A 16,848-nucleotide genomic window follows, 5' to 3' on the forward strand; every position below is an offset into this window, starting at 1 on the left:
TCCTTTTCCCAATACAACTTGTTTTTGGCCACTCTGCACTGAGCAAAATGACTAGAAGGGAAACCTCACCTCAAAAGAAAGAATCAGAAACAGTCCTTTCTCCCACAGGGTTACAAAATTTGGATTATAATTCAATGTCAGAAAGCCAATTCAGAAGCACTATTATAAAGCTACTGGTGGCTCTAGAAAAAGCATAAAGGACTCAAGAGACTTCATGACTGCAGAATTTAGATCTAATCAGGCAGAAATTAAAAATCAATTGAATGAGATGCAATCCAAACTAGAAGTCCTAACAACGAGGGTTAATGAGGTGGAAGAACAAAAGTGACATAGAAAACAAGTTGAGGGCAAAGAGAGAAACTGATGACAAAAGAGACAATTAAAAGACCATGAGGATAGATTAAGGGAAATAAATGACAGCCTGGGGAAGAAAAACCTACGTTTAATTGGGGTTCCCGAAGGCGCCGAAAAGAACAGAGGTCCAGAATATGTATTTGAATAAATCATAGCTGAAAACTTTCCTAATCTAGGAAGGGAAACAGGCATTCAGATCCAGGAAATAGAGAGATCCCCCCTAAAATCAATAAAAACTGTTTCAACACCTCGACATTTAATAGTGGAGCTTGCAAATTCCAAAGATAAGGAGAAGATCCTTAAAGCAGCAAGAGACAAGAAATCCCTGACTTTTATGGGGAGGAGTATTAGGGTAATAGCAGACCTCTCCACAGAGACCTGGCAGGCCAGAAAGAGCTGGCAGAATATATTCAGGGTCCTAAATGAGAAGAACATGCAACCAAGAATACTTTATCCAGCAAGGCTTTCAGGCTCTCACCAGAATGGAAGGAGAGATAAAGAGCTTCCAAGACAGGCAGGAACTGAAAGAATATGTGACCTCCAAACCAGCTCTGCCAAGAAATTTTAAGGGGGACTCTTAAAATTCCCCTTTAAGAAGAAGTCCAGTGGAACAATCCACAAAAACAAGGACAGAATAGGTATCATGATGAATCTAAACTCATATCTGTCAATAGTAAATCTGAACGTGAACGGGCTTAATGACTCCATCAAAAGGTGCAGGGTTTCAGACTGGGTAAAAAAGCAGGACCCATCTATTTGCTGTCTACAAGAGACTCATTTTAGACAGAAGGACACCTACAGCCTGGAAATAAAAGGTTGGAGAACCATTTACCATTCAAATGGTCCTCAAAAGAAAGCAGGGGTAGCCATCCTTATATCAGATAAACTAAAATTTACCCCGAAGACTGTAGTGAGAGATGAAGAGGGACACTATATCATACTTAAAGGATCTATCCAACAAGAGGACGTAACAATCCTCAATATATATGCCCTGAATGTGGGAGCTGCCAAATATATCAATCAATTAATAACCAAAGTCAAGACATACTTAGATAATAATACACTTATACTTGGTGACTTCAGTCTAGCGCTTTCTACACTCGATAGGTCTTCTAAGCACAACATCTCCAAAGACACGAGAGCTTTAAATGATACACTGGACCACATGGATTTCACAGATATCTACAGAACTTTACATCCAAACTCAACTGAATACACATTCTTCTCAAGTGCACATGGAACCTTCTCCAGAATAGACCACATACTGGGTCACAAATCGGGTCTGAACCGATACCAAAAGATTGGGATCGTCCCCTGCATATTCTCAGACCATAATGCCTTGAAATTAGAACTAAATCACAACAAGAATTTTGGAAGGACCTCAAACACGTGGAGGTTAAGGACCATCCTGCTAAAAGATGAAAGGGTCAACCAGGAAATTAAGGAAGAATTAAAAAGATTTCATGGAAACTAATGAGAATGAAGATACAACCGTTCAAAATCTTTGGGATGTAGCAAAAGCAGTCCTGAGGGGTAAATACATCGCAACACAACCATCCATTCAAAACCTGGAAAGAACTCAAATACAAAAGCTAACCTTACACCTAAAGGAGCTAGAGAAAAACAGCAAATAGATCCTACACCCAGCAGAAGAAGAGAGTTAATAAAGATTCGAGCAGAACTCAATGAAATCGAGACCAGAAGAACTGTGGAACAGATCAACAAAACCAGGAGTTGGTTCTTTGAAAGAATTAATAAGATAGATAAACCATTAGCCAACCTTATTAAAAAGAAGAGAGAGAAGACTCAAATTAATAAAATCATGAATGAGAAAGGAGAGATCACTACCAACACCAAGGAAATACAAACAAACGATTTTAAAAACATATTATGAACAGCTGTATGCCAATAAATTAGGCAATCTAGAAGAAACGGACATATTTCTGGAAAGCCACAAACTACCAAAACTGGAACAGGAAGAAATAGAAAACCTGAACAGGCCAATAACCAGGGGGGAAATTGAAGCAGTCATCAAAAACCTCCCAAGACACAAAAGTCCAGGGCCAGATGGCTTCCCAGGGGAATTCTATCAAACGTTTAAAGAAGAAACCATACCTATTCTACTAAAGCTGTTCGGAAAGATAGAAAGAGATGGAGTACTTCCAAATTCGTTCTATGAGGCCAGCATCACCTTAATTCCGAAACCAGACAAAGACCCCACCAAAAAGGAGAATTACAGACCAATATCCCTGATGAACAATGAACATGGATGCAAAAATTCTCAACAAGATACTAGCCAATAGGATCCAACAGTACATTAAGAAAATTATTCACCATGACCAAGTAGGATTTATCCCCGGGACACAAGGCTGGTTCAACCCTCGTAAAACAATCAGTGTGATTCATCATATCAGCAAGAGAAAAACCAAGAACCATATGATCCTCTCATTAGATGCAGAGAAAGCATTTGACAAAATACAGCATCCATTCCTGATCAAAACTCTTCAGAGTGTTGGGATAGAGGGAACATTCCTTGATATCTTAAAAGCCATCTATGAAAAGCCCACAGCAAATATCATTCTCAGTGGGGAAGCACTGGGAGCCTTTTCCCCTACGATCAGGAACAAGACAGGGATGTCCACTCTCACCACTGCTATTCAACATAGTACTGGAAGTCCTCGCCTCAGCAATCAGACGACAAAAAGACATTAAAGGCATTCAAATTGGCAAAGAAGAAGTCAAACTCTCCCTCTTCGCCAATGACGTGATACTCTACATAGAAAACCCAAAAGCCTCCACCCCAAGATTGCTAGAACTCATACAGCAATTTGGTAGCGTGGCAGGATACAAAATCAATGCCCAGAAATCAATGGCATTTCTATACACTAACAATGAGACTGAAGAAAGAGAAATTAAGGATTCAATCCCAGTTACAATTGCACCCCAAAGCATAAGATACCTAGGAATAAACCTAACCGAAGAGGTAAAGGATCTATACCCTAAAAACTATAGAACACTTCTGAAGGAAATTGAGGAAGACACAAAGAGATGGAAAAAATATTCCATGCTCATGGATTGACAGAATTAATATTGTGAAAATGTCAATGTTACCCAGGGCAATTTACACGTTTAATGCAATCCCTATGAAAATACCATGGACTTTCTTCAGAGAGTTAGAACAAATTATTTTAAGATTTGTGTGGAATCAGAAAAGACCCCGAATAGCCAGGGGAATTTTAAAAAGGAAAACCATATCTGGGGGCATCACAACGCCAGATTTCAGGTTGTACTACAAAGCTGTACTGGCACAATGTGGTACTGGCACAAAAACAGACACATAGATAATGGAACAGAATAGAGAATCCAGAAATGGACCCTGAACTTTATGGTCAACTAATATTCGATAAAGGAGGAAAGACTATCCACTGGAAGAAAGACAGTCTCTTCAATAAACGGTGCTTGGAAAATTGGACATCCACATGCAGAAGAATGAAACTAGACCACTCTCTTTCACCATACACAAATATAAACTCAAAATGGATGAAGGATCTAAATGTGAGACAAGATTCCATCAAAATCCTAGAGGAGAACACAGGCAACACCCTTTTTGAATTTGGCCACAGTAACTTCTTACAAGATACATCCACAAAGGCAAAAGAAACCAAAGCAAAAATGAACTATTGGAACTTCATCAAGATAAGAAGCTTTTGCACAGCAAAGGATACAGTCAACAAAACTAAAAGACAACCTACAGAATGGGAGAAGATATTTGCAAATGACGTATCAGATAAAGTGTTAGTTTCTAAGATCTATAAAGAACTTATTCAACTCAACAGCAAAGAAATAAACAATCCAATCATGAAATGGGCAAACACATGAACAGACGCCTCACAGAGGAAGACATAAACATGGCCAACACACACATGAGAAAATGCTCTGCTTCACTTCCCTTCAGGGAAATACAAATCAAAACCACAATGAGATACCACCTCACATCAGTGAGAGTAGGGAAAATTAACAAGGCAGGAAACCACAAATGTTGGAGAGGATATGGAGAAAAGGGAACCCCCTTACACTGTCGGTGGGAATGTGAAATGGTGCAGCCACTCTGGAAAACTGTGGGAGGTTCCTCAAAGAGTTAAAAATAGACCTGCCCTATGACCCAGCAATTGCACTGTTGGGGATTTACCCCAAAGATACAGATGCAATAAAACGCTGGGATACCTTCACTCCGATGTTTCTAGCAGCAATGTCCACTATAGCCAAACTGTGGAAGGAGCCTCGGTGTCCATCGAAAGATGAATGGATAAAGAAGATGTGGTTTATGTATACAATGGAATATTACTCAGCCATTAGAAATGACAAATACCCACCATTTGCTTCAATGTGGATGGAACTGGAGGGTATTATGCTGAGTGAAATAAGTCAATCAGAGAAGGTCAAACATTTTATGTTCTCATTCATTTGGGGAATATAAATAATAGTGAAAGGGAATAGAAGGGAAGGGAGAAGAAATGGGTAGGAAATATCAGAAAGGGAGACAGAACATAAAGACTCCTAACTCTGGGAAATGAACTAGGGGTGGTGGAAGGGGAGGAGGGCGGGGTGTGGGGGTGAATGGGTGACGGGCACTGAGGGGGGCACTTGACGGGATGAGCACCTGGTGTTATTCTGTATGTTGGCAAATTGAACACCAATAAAAATAAATTTATTATTGAAAAAAAGAAAATAAAAAAAAAGAAATAGAACACATGAACAGACATTTCTCCAAAGAAAACCTAGAAATGCTAACAGACACATGAAAAGATGCTCAACATCACTCATCATCAGGGAAATACAAATCAAAACCAGAATGAGATACTACCTCACACCAATCAAAGTGGCTAAATTGAACAACTCAGGAAATAACATGTTGGTGGGAATGCAAGCTGATGCAGCTACTCTAGAAAACAGTAAAGTGGTTCCTCAAAAAGTTAAAAATAGAACTGCTCTATGATCCAGCAATTGCACTACTAAGTATTTATTCAAAGGATACAAAAAGAGTGACTCAAAGGGGCATATGCACCCCAATGTTTATAGCAGCAATGTCCACAATAGCCAAAATATGGGAATAGCCTAAATGCCCATCAACTGATGAAAGCGTAAAGAAAATGTGGTGTGCATATATATATATATATATATATATATATATATATATATACACATTATACACATATATAATATATATAAAATGTGATATATATATTATAAATATATAATGTGGTATATATGTATAATATATACAATGGAATACTCTCATCAAAAAGAGTGAAATATTGCCATTTGCAATGATGTGGATGGAACTAAAGGGTATTATGCTAAGTGAATAAGTCAGAGAAAGACAAATACCATATGATATCATTCATATGAGGAATCTAAGAAACAAAATAGGTGAACATAGAGGAAGGGAAGGAAAAATAAGATATAAACAGAGAAGGAGGCAAACCATAAGAGACTCTTAACTATACGGAATAAAACTGAGGGTTTCTGGAGGGGGGGTGGTTGGGGGGATGGGGTCACTGGGTGATGGGCATTAAGGAGGGCACTTGATGTAATGAGTGTTGGGTTATATGCAAGTGATGAATCACCAAATTCTACTCCTGAAATTAATACTACACTATGTGTTAACTAATTTGAATTTAAGTAAAATCTTGAAATTAAAAAAAAAAAAGGAACAGTAGGTTGGGAATTGTCTATAGAGAGCCTTTAACATGGTTTACTCTTTGATGTGAAGTTAATTGGCTTAGACATTAAAACATACCTATGGTCTTCAAAGAAAATTAATTGTTTTTCAGTTATACTATTCTGCCTAAACATGGTAAAATTCATGTGCTAAATGAATTGATTGTATTTAAAAGCAAGAAGGGATCCATGCTTACATTCTAGATTGCCAGTTTCTGGGTAATAGATATATGTATGCATTCTATATATATATATATATGTATAGAATATGTACATATCTGTGGAAAACATCCTTTTGTTATATGGTAAATGCAGCAGAGGTGTCTTACAGAGTTCAGTGACTAGAGACATGAAGGTAAAGAGAATGAGGCTTAGGATAATATGCAGAAGAGAATGAACAGAGTACTAAGGAAGATGGTTATGTGATAAAAGTTTTTTAAAAAGAAAAGAATTAGTAAATAAGAATGAAAGCATTATCTTTAATTGGATCAGCTATAAAAGAGAGCAAGATTTGGATTCAGTCCAGGGTTATCACACACACACATCAAGCTTGGAATAAATAGTTTAATAGCAAGAGATTTTCCATCTGGAGTCCAGGCAATAGAGGAGATTTATAAGGAGGTAAAGCTATATAGTAGATGTCATAATGCTAAGTGTTTTCATTACTTTAAATTAGAAATGAAACAAACAGATAAGGTTATGCATAACAGCTATGCTAGGAAGATAGGAATCTCCAAGGACAGGACAAGAGAATCATTAGAGAGGCAAAATGTCTTTTCTTAAAAACAAAAAACAAACAAAAAAACCCCAAAACTTTTCAGTGCTCTTAAAGTTATATTTAATTTCTTATTTTTTTCTCATAGTGGAAAGCTCATGATGGCATTATTCTAAAAGTAGATTGGAACTCTGTCAGTGATTTAATTTTGTCTGCTGGTGAGGATTGTAAATATAAGGTATGTGATGTTTGAATATATCACCTGGCTGAAAGAATTAAATTTAGCTGAAAAGTATTTAGCATATAAGAATATTCTTTAGTCTTTCACTTTAGCAATTATCTTTTATATCTAATACTTTGGCAAATTGTTATTTTATAATTTAAAGTAGTATTTTAAGGTGTTGACTTTCTCATTGACCTATCTCACTAGCTATAGAATTTGATTTAATGAATAGGAACATAAATAAAACTCCTAGTTTTACTGACTGTTTAAATCAACTCAGTTGAAGTTTTAGAAATCAATCTTACTGATTTATTAAACATTGCTCAGCTTCAGACCAAAATAATTTATACTAAAAATAAGATTTAATATAACTGAAATTAGAGGAAATTTAATTGAAATAAATATTTATAGGGGGAGTTGATAGAACACTTACTGAGCAAAAAATTTTAAGCAAAAAACTGAGTATCTCAAAACTATTGTTAAACTTAAAAGGACTCAATGTGTAGGCTATATGATTAATCAAAGATTTAGTGAAATTGGAAAATTATACAATGGTATAAATTTTTTTGAGATACTTGAGTTTTAAAGAGTACAGCTTTGTATGATAGTAAAGACTAATTACTACTATTATAAAGTGATGATTTCTAAATCTTTAATTGATACCTTATTGTAGGACAAACTTGTTTGTAATAATGTGACAACCATTATAAAAGATTTTTTTAAATATACTTTTTTAGGTATGGGATAGTTATGGCCGTCCTTTGTACAATTCACTACCTCATGAGCATCCTATTACCTCAGTTGCCTGGGCTCCAGATGGAGAATTATTTGCTGTTGGATCGTTTCATACTTTACGCTTGTGTGATAAAACTGGGGTAAGCTATGACGGTGAACAACCACAGATGTGCTGTCATAAATGTGGCTATGCACAACACACCTGGTTCTCAATCTTTAAAAAATATTTTCAATGAATGTATTTGACTGCATCTTTCTGATTTGTCTTCTGAATATACTGGTTCAATCAATTCCAGATTTATGGGACCATATAAACTCTTTAAGTTCAATTTGAAGAATGGGTACATTCTCTATTATTTGTCTTTCTGGAAATACTTATTTTAAGTATGATTTAAGATGGTGAAGTAGTTAAAGTATTAAAATTTATACCCAACCAATATGGAGAGTTCAGTTTTTAAACCTTTCTTTTAACTGTCAATATATTTAATAGAGAAATTGTTCTTGCTTGTTTTTGGTATGGAATTAGTAAATTTTTTAAATCATCATTTTAAAACCAAAGGAGTTGGGTTTTGTCAAGAATTCATGTTTGAATACATGAAGGACTTTTTTCTCACAAGAGAGTATGCCCTTCTTGATACAAATTCTGTTTAGAACCTAGGCAAATAGCCAAGCTCAACTGCATTTACCCATTATACTTGAATGAGGAGTTACTTCATCAAAGTGTTCCAGAAGCAACCGAGTGATAAGTGGGGTTACTCTGTATTATTCCTAACTAAGAGGAAATCACATAATTGTTCTGTGGCTTATTTTCCTCGAATGCAAAATAAGACAATTAATTTAGAATTATTAAAGCTTTATAAATGATCTATTAAGCTTTCTGGTTACTTGGTTTCTATCACATAAAATATGAAGTCTTTTTCCTGGCTTTAGAAGCTCTCTGAACCCTGATGCCATAAAATCCATTCAGTCTTTTTTTCTCACAACTCCCTAATTTGTATCTCTGCTCATCAGGCTCATGAATCTTCTCTGATCCTTACTAACATCCTTACTCAACTTTTCCTTTCATGGATTACTCTCACCACTGTCTTAACTGAATTCTATCCATTCTTTAAGGCCCATCTCCTGTTTGACTTCCTTTCCTGATACCTTCCATAGGTATTTCTTTTTCTAACTTCCTCTTATGTAAGGTCTTCTTTTTTTAGTTATAACATCAAGATGTTCTATCACAATCTCATTTTCATCTAATTTTTCAGCAATGATTCTAAGTCTATAGACTGTTATTCATTCTTACATTTTCCATTTCCATTTTATGTACATTATTATTGACTACCTAGATAGCCTGTAAGATCCCTTAGCTTAATGGTTCTCTATCATCTATATAACACAGTAGATACTCAATAATTCACTAATAAATCAATTTAAGCAAGATAATTTTAAATTGCCATATTGGGGTACCTGGATGGCTCAGTCAGTTGAGCATCTGACTCTTGGTTTCAGCTCAGGTCATGATCTCAGGGTCCTGGGATCAAGCCTCATGTTGGTTCCAAGCTCAGCAGCGTTCTGCTTGAGGATTCTCTCTCTCCCTCTCCCCTCTTCCCCTGCTTGTGCATGTGTGCTCTCTTTTTCTCTTTAAAATAAATAATCTTTAAATTACAATTTTTATGGAAATACTTAAAAATTTAAGAATGTGGGCCATTGGATTAATCCAAATAACTGAACTAAAGATTTACTTCAGGGATGCCAGGGTGGGTTGAGCATTTACCTTTGGCTCAGGGTATGATCCCAGGTCCAGGGATCGAGTCCTGCATCAGGCTCCCTGCAAGGGGCCTGCTTCTCCCTCTATGTCTCGCCTCTCTCTCTCTCTGTGTCTCTCATGAATAAATAAATAAAATCTTTAAAAATAAATAAAGTTTTATTTCATTAAACACCAAACCTATTATTAGAATGTTAACTATTCTGGAAAAGGATTTTCTTTTACCTTATTTCATTGAATAGACTGAAGACATTGTAATAATTTTTTAAGGACTTGAGATTAACATTTATATTTTTTTTTCTTTTATTCAATAGACATCATATGTATATTATTCATCAGAGTATTTTAGAAACTGGGGATAGAGAGATGTAAAGATTTTTTTTTTAATTTTTTTTTATTTATGATAGTCACAGAGAGAGAGAGAGAGAGGCAGAGACACAGGCAGAGGGAGAAGCAGGCTCCATGCACCGGGAGCCCGACGTAGGATTCGATCCCGGGTCTCCAGGACCGCGCCCTGGGCCAAAGGCAGGCGCCAAACCGCTGTGCCACCCAGGGATCCTGATGTAAAGATTTTTACTCAAGTTGTTGACAATCTAGTAGAGAATCAGGCTATAAGACTCATAGTACAATCTGATAAATGCTATACAGGAGGTTTATTTTATGCAAGCACTGTGAAGGTGTGGCAGAGCTTAATTCTGCCTGTGAATATTGACTGGAGAGCTGAAGCTTGAAGAATTAGTAGTTCTTTAAGGAGAAAAGTTGGGGGAAGAGAGTTGCAGTCAGAAGGAACTTTTGGGTATCCATGTATGGTACCTTTGTGCAGAAAAGATGCTCTTGGACCAGATCTGTGTTTGCCACGTAAGAGAGTCTAGCTTTTAAAAACCAAATTACTGCGACACCTGGGTGGCTCAGCAGTTGAATGTCTGCTTTCAGCTCAGGGAGTGATCTCGGTCCCGGGATCGAGTTCCACATCTGGCTCCCTGCAAGGAGCCTGCTTCTCCCTCTGCCTGTGTCTCTGCCTGTGTCTCTGTGTCTCATGAATAAATGAATAAAATCTTTTAAGAAAAAAAAATCGAATTACTTTCTTTGAAGCACTCTTAAAAGTTGCTATAGGGTAGAAAGGAGGTAAGGGGGTTGAGCCTCCTGGTCATCTCCAATGGCAACCAGAAAAGCTCTGCATTAATCAGTTTTATTGTTTAAGCATCCAGTATAAGATTTCCTTTGAACAGCTGAAACAGTCAAATTGGAAAACTGGTGTGTTAGTGATTAGAAAGCCATGGATGGTGGCTAGTAACATGGTAATATTCAAATATTGGAAATATTGCTTTGGTATCAAAGGAACTGTGGTACAAGAGAGGGAACAGAACATGTAAAGGCAAGGAATTAGTCTGTTAGAAAAATTAAAAGTTTGGATTTTATCCTCAGGCAATAGTGAGCCACTGGTCCATTTTAAGTAGTGACCTTATTAGATTTTGCATTTTTAGGGACGTGTACTCTGAGGTCAGCAGGATTAGAGGGACAGTAGACTGTAGGCAGGATGGCTAAATAGAGGCTTTTGCAGAGTACAAGTAAGTGATGTTGTCCTGAATAATAGGGAATAGCAGTGGGGATGGGAAGAAGTGGGCAGGTTCAGGAGGTAAACTCTTGCTATAAACAGTGGGAAGAGGGAGGCCTGGGTGGCTCAGCAGTTGAGCGTCTGCCTTTGGCCCAGGGCGTGATCCCAGGATCCAGGATCAAGTTCTGCATCGGGCTCCTTGCCAGGAGCCTGCTCTTCCCTCTGCCTGTGTCTCTGCCTTTCTCTCTGTGTGTGTCTCTCATGAATAAATAAATAAAATCTTTTGAAAAAATAAGTGGGAGGAGTCAAGAATAATTACCTGGATTTCAATTTGAATACCTTACTGTCTGGGTTGCTGGCCTGAGGATAGCATCTTATGGTGTGGTATAATTTTTTTTTTAAGACACATATATGTAGTGTCATGATCAGACTATTATATTTAGCAATCAAAAGCATGGGTGCAAAAAAAAATCTACATTAAAACCCTTTGTTGTAATGCTTTACACTTTCCACAGAACAGAAACTAAAATAACCTGTTATACAATTAGTCACAAATACAGTCCTCAAGTTTTTTGCTCATACACATGAGTATTGTCTAAAACATGTCTTCTTTGTAGCAGCTAGGCCCTGCCACCACTGTGCTTGGCTGAGTTCACAAATTTGGTGTAACCTGTAGCTCCCTGGCACTTCTCTGGCTCTCCTCTCCTGCTAAGCTTTGTTTCCTGGCAGTATTAAAACCTTCTGCCAAAAAAAAAAAAAAAAAAAAACCTTCTGCCACTGCCATAGCTGCTGCTGCAGCTGGAACTGCCATAGCCACCTTGGTTTTGTGGTTCAGCAAAGTATTGGCCTCCACCACCATAGAGGCCAGAGCTTCTGCCTCCAAAATTTCCTCTTTTCATGGGTCCAAAATTTGAGGATTGATTGTTTTCATTGCCAAAATCGTTATAGCTTTCACCACCTCCAAAGTTCCTTCTATCATTACCAAATCCGTTATAGCCATCCCTACTGCCACCCTGTCCACCACCACCTCGACTGCCACTGAAGCCACCTCAACCACTGAAGTTCCCTCCATGACCAAAGTTGTTATTCCCACCCAAACCACCTCCATGACCACCACCAAAGTTTCCAGAACCACTTCGGCCTCTTTGGCTGGATGAAGCTCTAGACACCTCTTGCTTCGATAGGGCTTTCCTTACTTCACAGTTGTGACCATTCACAGTATGGTATTTTTTTTTTTAATTTATTTATTTACGAAAGAGAGAGAGAGAAAGAGAGAGGCAGAGACACAGGCAGAGGGAGAAGCAGGCTCCATGCAGAGAGCCTGACGTGGGACTCCACCCTGGGACTCCAGGATCACACCCTGGGCTGAAGGTGGTATTAAACCACCGAGCCACTCGGGCTACCCTATTCATAGTATGGTATTTTTGAATGACAGTCTTGTCTACAGAGTCATGGTCATCAATGTCACAAAGCAAAACCTCTCTTTTTGCCACTGCCTCGGTCAGTCATGATCTCAATCACTTCAATTTTCCCATACTGTTCAAAATAATCTCTTAGATGATGCTCTTCAGTGTCTTCTTTAATGCCACCAACAAAAATCTTTTTCACAGTTAAGTGGGCACCAGGTCTTTGAGAATCTTCTCTTGAGACAGTCCTCTTTGGTTCCACAACTCTTCCATTCACCTTGTGTGACCTTGCATTCATAGCTGCATCCACCTCCTCCACGGTGGCATATGTGACAAACCCAAAGCCTCTGGAGCGCTTGGTATTTGATCTCATTACCACATAGTCCGTAAGCGTTCCCCATTGCTCAAAATGGCTCTTCAGACTTCCATCAGTTTTTTCAAAGCTCAATGAAGAGCTTCTGCAGCTGCTCAGGCTCTTTGGGAGACTCTGACTTAGACATGACGGTGGTGGGAGGGGAGACTTTAACGATGCTTACTCGGTGGCGTCCAGGGGCAGAAAAGTGGTGTGATATAATTTGTACTGGCTTTGTGTGATATAATTTTATTAGATCCCTGTGCGGTCATTACAACGATATATCAAATTACCTAAATTTCAGTGTTCATAAGTATCACCTGGGTATTGCTAAACTATATATTCTGGGGTCCCTATTTATAATGTGATGAACCAAAATCTCAGTAGAATGAGGTCCAAAGAGTTGTATTTTTAAGAAGTTCCCTGGTTACCTTTATTAGGTGGTCCTCAGACCACACTTCAGGGAATATTTAAGTAAAACGTGTAAGATGTTTGATTATTCCTTCTGAGTTCTGAAAGTGTTAATGCTTGGCCTGTTATAGAACAAATGCTTTATTTTTGGAGGTGAAAGAAGAAATGATAATGAAGATGATACCAAAAGAGTAGTCTAATTGAAAAGACTAAGTTTTTTTAAAAAAAATTCATGTAACTTATTCTTCTGATTCTTCTTTGGCATCTGTCTCATTTAAAATTACTTTGGGGATATAATATTTTGTCTCTCTCATAATCTGTAACTTAAATTGTGTAATTACTAGTAGTCATCATTTACCCAGGGGCTATTCCGTGGCCAAATTTCAGTATTAGATATGTAAAAATCTAGTTTTCAAGAATAATCTATACTCTTTATCATTTTGCTATTGGGAAAAAGTTTATAGTATATGAATAATGTATGTGATTATATTGTCTCCTAATTTTCTAAACTAACCCAGAATAACTAGTTGTAAATACCGTTGGAGTTTTTATATTCATTGAATTGTCAATGGGAATTCAGTGGATTTGTTTTTATTTTTGCCTTGCATATTTTCACAAAAATTATTTGGAACCCTTTTATGCAATCATTACATGTTTCTTGAGGAATAATTTTCTTTCCTAAGGTATAAATGCTGTAAGCATTTTGAGTCAAAACCAAATTACCTGTATAAGTACTTTCTGCACATCTTAAAAAAAAAAAATGCCAAGTCTCTGTCTCTCTCTCTCAAATAAAATTTAAAAAAAAGAAAGAAAAGAAAAATGGGTGTCTGGGTGGCTCAGTTGGTTAGGCATCTATCTTCAGCTCAGGTCATGATCTTGGGGTCCTGGGATTGAGCCCCGTGTTGGGCCCTCAGCTCAGTGGGGAGTCTGCTTCTCCCTCTCTCTCCTTCTATGCTCTCTCAAATAAATTAATAAAATCTAAAAAAACAAAAACAAAAACAAGTGGTCCTGTGGAGTTTATTTTCTTGTTACTAAGATAGATATTAAAGGATGGATTACACACTTATTTAATTACAGTTGCAATACATTTTACTAGGAGGTATAGGCTGTTCCTAGAAATGGGAACTAATCTATTTGGAGGATCAAGGCATTTTAGTGTGATGAAATGTAAGAAGGCAATGCTTATTGAGATTCTTCATCTTTTCTACTTAACAAGTAAGTGATATCAACTTAGAACCAAAAATTGAGGGATGATTGGGTGGCTCAGCAGTTGGGCATCTGCCTTTGGCCCAGGACATGATCCTGGAGTCCTGGGATCGAGTCCCACATCGGGCTTCCTGCATGGAGCCTGCTTCTCCTTCTGCCTGTGTCTCTGTTTCTCTCTCTGTCTTTCATGAGTAAATAAATAAAATCTTAAAAAAAAATAACCAAAAATTTCAGTCAGCTGATATTGGATGCTTTTCTCACACATTTGTTTATCTCTTGAAAAGACCTGCTAAGGCTTCTTTTAAGAAGGAAGTAGATGTTCTCTTTAACCTGGAAATGTTACTCTTAAATGTAGCTCATTTCTTTTTTTCTCTCATAACCTGCAACTGAAAGTTTAAGTAGTAGTAATCATTTATCCAGAGCCAGAGTTTTTGGAAGAATTTCAATACTAGATGTAAGAATCTGGTCCTCAGGAATGATATGTACCCCAGCACTTACTACATATTTATTAGATTTCTATTTTGAGAGCTCTTCACAAATTTTTAGTTGAATGCAGTGTTTCTTAACATTTTATTAAAAATTCTTATCTAGGCTTCCTTGACAAAAATTAGATGGTAATTTTACAAAATAAGCTTCAAAGAATGATGGTAATGTAAACTTTCTGGTTATCTGAGAAATATTAAATGTAGAAAAATACGATTTTTAAAACATTTTCTTTTAATATTTCTAGTGGAGAGGAACAAGCTCAAATGCTTGGTTGGAGGTAGCTAATGATAGATGAGGTTTTGGTTTGAATACCTTTCTTACTGTGCAAGTATGTAACTAGATTGATGACAGGAATATTGAAAAAGCTGATTTTTTAAAAAAGAATTTATTTATTTATTCATGAGAGACACAGAGAGAGAGAAAGAGAGAGGCAGAGCCACAGACAGAGGGAGGAGCAAGCTCCATGCAGGGAGCCTACCCTGGGACTCGATCTCGGGTCTCCAGGGTCAGGCCCTGGGCCGAAGGCAGCACTAAACGGCTGAGCCACCCAGGCCACCCCAGAAAAGGAGATTTTTAAATGAAAGTATAGTTGACACACAGTGTTACATTAGTTTCAAATGCGCAGCATAGAGATTTGACAAGTCCATATGTATCAGTGTGCTCACCACAAGTGTAGCTATCATCTGTCACCATACAGTACTATTATGATACTATCAACTGTATTCCCTATGATGAAAAAGCAGAAATTTTATATATTTATGAATAGATATGTTACTCTAACTCAGCTGTTATACAATAAATTTAATATTGCCATTAACTTTCATTATAAAATTAGCTATTTTTAAAAGACTCTCACTAAGCTGATATATAACCCTGGTTTCTATTTATAGCTTCTCTTTAGTCAGGCAGTTAGTTACCTATATGGATTGAGAACCCATGTCCTGCTTCACTTTTGAGGACTGTGGTTCAGATATCAGTTTCCTTTTTAAAGCCGTTGCAGTGGGATCCCTGGGTGGCGCAGCGGTTTGGCACCTGCCTTTGGCCCAGGGCGCGATCCTGGAGACCCGGGATCGGGTCCCAAATCGGGCTCCCAGTGCATGGAGCCTGTTTCTCCCTCTGCCTGTGTCTCTGCCTCTCTCTCTCTCTCTCTCTCTCTGTGTGACTATCATAAATAAATTTTTTTAAAAAATTAAAAAAAAAATTAAAGCCGTTGCAGTGCTATTCTGGTCTGCCCTGTTTTTAACCCCAAGGCAAATTTGAAACCTAAGTGGTATTTCCTCCACACTGCAGTACAATTGTCATAGTGTTACTCTGTTGATTCTAGTGGGTTGCATGTATGGGCTGCTTGATGGGGTTCAAGAAGCTTCATACACAGACTTAAAGCTTTAACACCTTTCTGTGGCTCCCTTCTCTCCATAATCCTACTCCAACTCTTATTGAGAGGAGCTGGGTGCCTCTTTCCTGTCATTAGTGCAAACTGGGGATGGTAGACAGGGTCCCACTTGTTGGTTTTCGCAGTGCTGATCAAGGAGGACCACTGCTTCAGTATTGTAGGGCTGGAATGGTCTACCTCATAGCCTTGGCAGCACCATGTAGGGAAGAGGAGGGGTGTGACCTCTGCTCTTTGAGTACAGGGTGGAATGATTCATAGCGTTCTATCCGCTGTCTCCACAGCATTCCATGTCTACTGGAGAGGGTGCTATGGCTTCTTTCATGGTGAGTGCCTGGAGTTAGGGTAGTTATGTCAAAAGGGTTCTAGCTTACCAGGGCCCCCTTCTACGTGGTCCTTTACCCAGAGAGAAAGGGCATTACTTGAGGCTTATTTTGTCTCATATACTACTTGGAGTTAATATTATACTATTTTGTGTAAAATATAAGAACTTTCTATCTACATAACTCCATTTATCTACCTCTCCTTTATGCTATAGTTA

The 16,848-nt window shown here is 37.8% G+C and overlaps 1 protein-coding gene across 8 annotated transcripts in view; it reads left to right on the top strand.

Moving 5' to 3' along the window:
* The window catches only part of IFT80 (intraflagellar transport 80), a 127,801-nt gene that overhangs the window by 42,147 nt on the left and 68,806 nt on the right, over nt 1-16,848 (top strand). For all 8 annotated transcript variants that reach the window (XM_026016446.2, XM_072752370.1, XM_072752375.1 and 5 more), the window contains 2 exons: nt 6,939-7,028; nt 7,751-7,888. In XM_026016446.2, coding sequence (XP_025872231.2) covers nt 6,939-7,028; nt 7,751-7,888 — 228 coding nt within the window. The remainder of the gene's footprint in view (nt 1-6,938; nt 7,029-7,750; nt 7,889-16,848) is intronic.

The sequence above is a fragment of the Vulpes vulpes genome, chromosome 3 (genome assembly GCF_048418805.1).
Source record: "Vulpes vulpes isolate BD-2025 chromosome 3, VulVul3, whole genome shotgun sequence".
NCBI classification, from domain to species: domain Eukaryota; kingdom Metazoa; phylum Chordata; class Mammalia; order Carnivora; family Canidae; genus Vulpes; species Vulpes vulpes.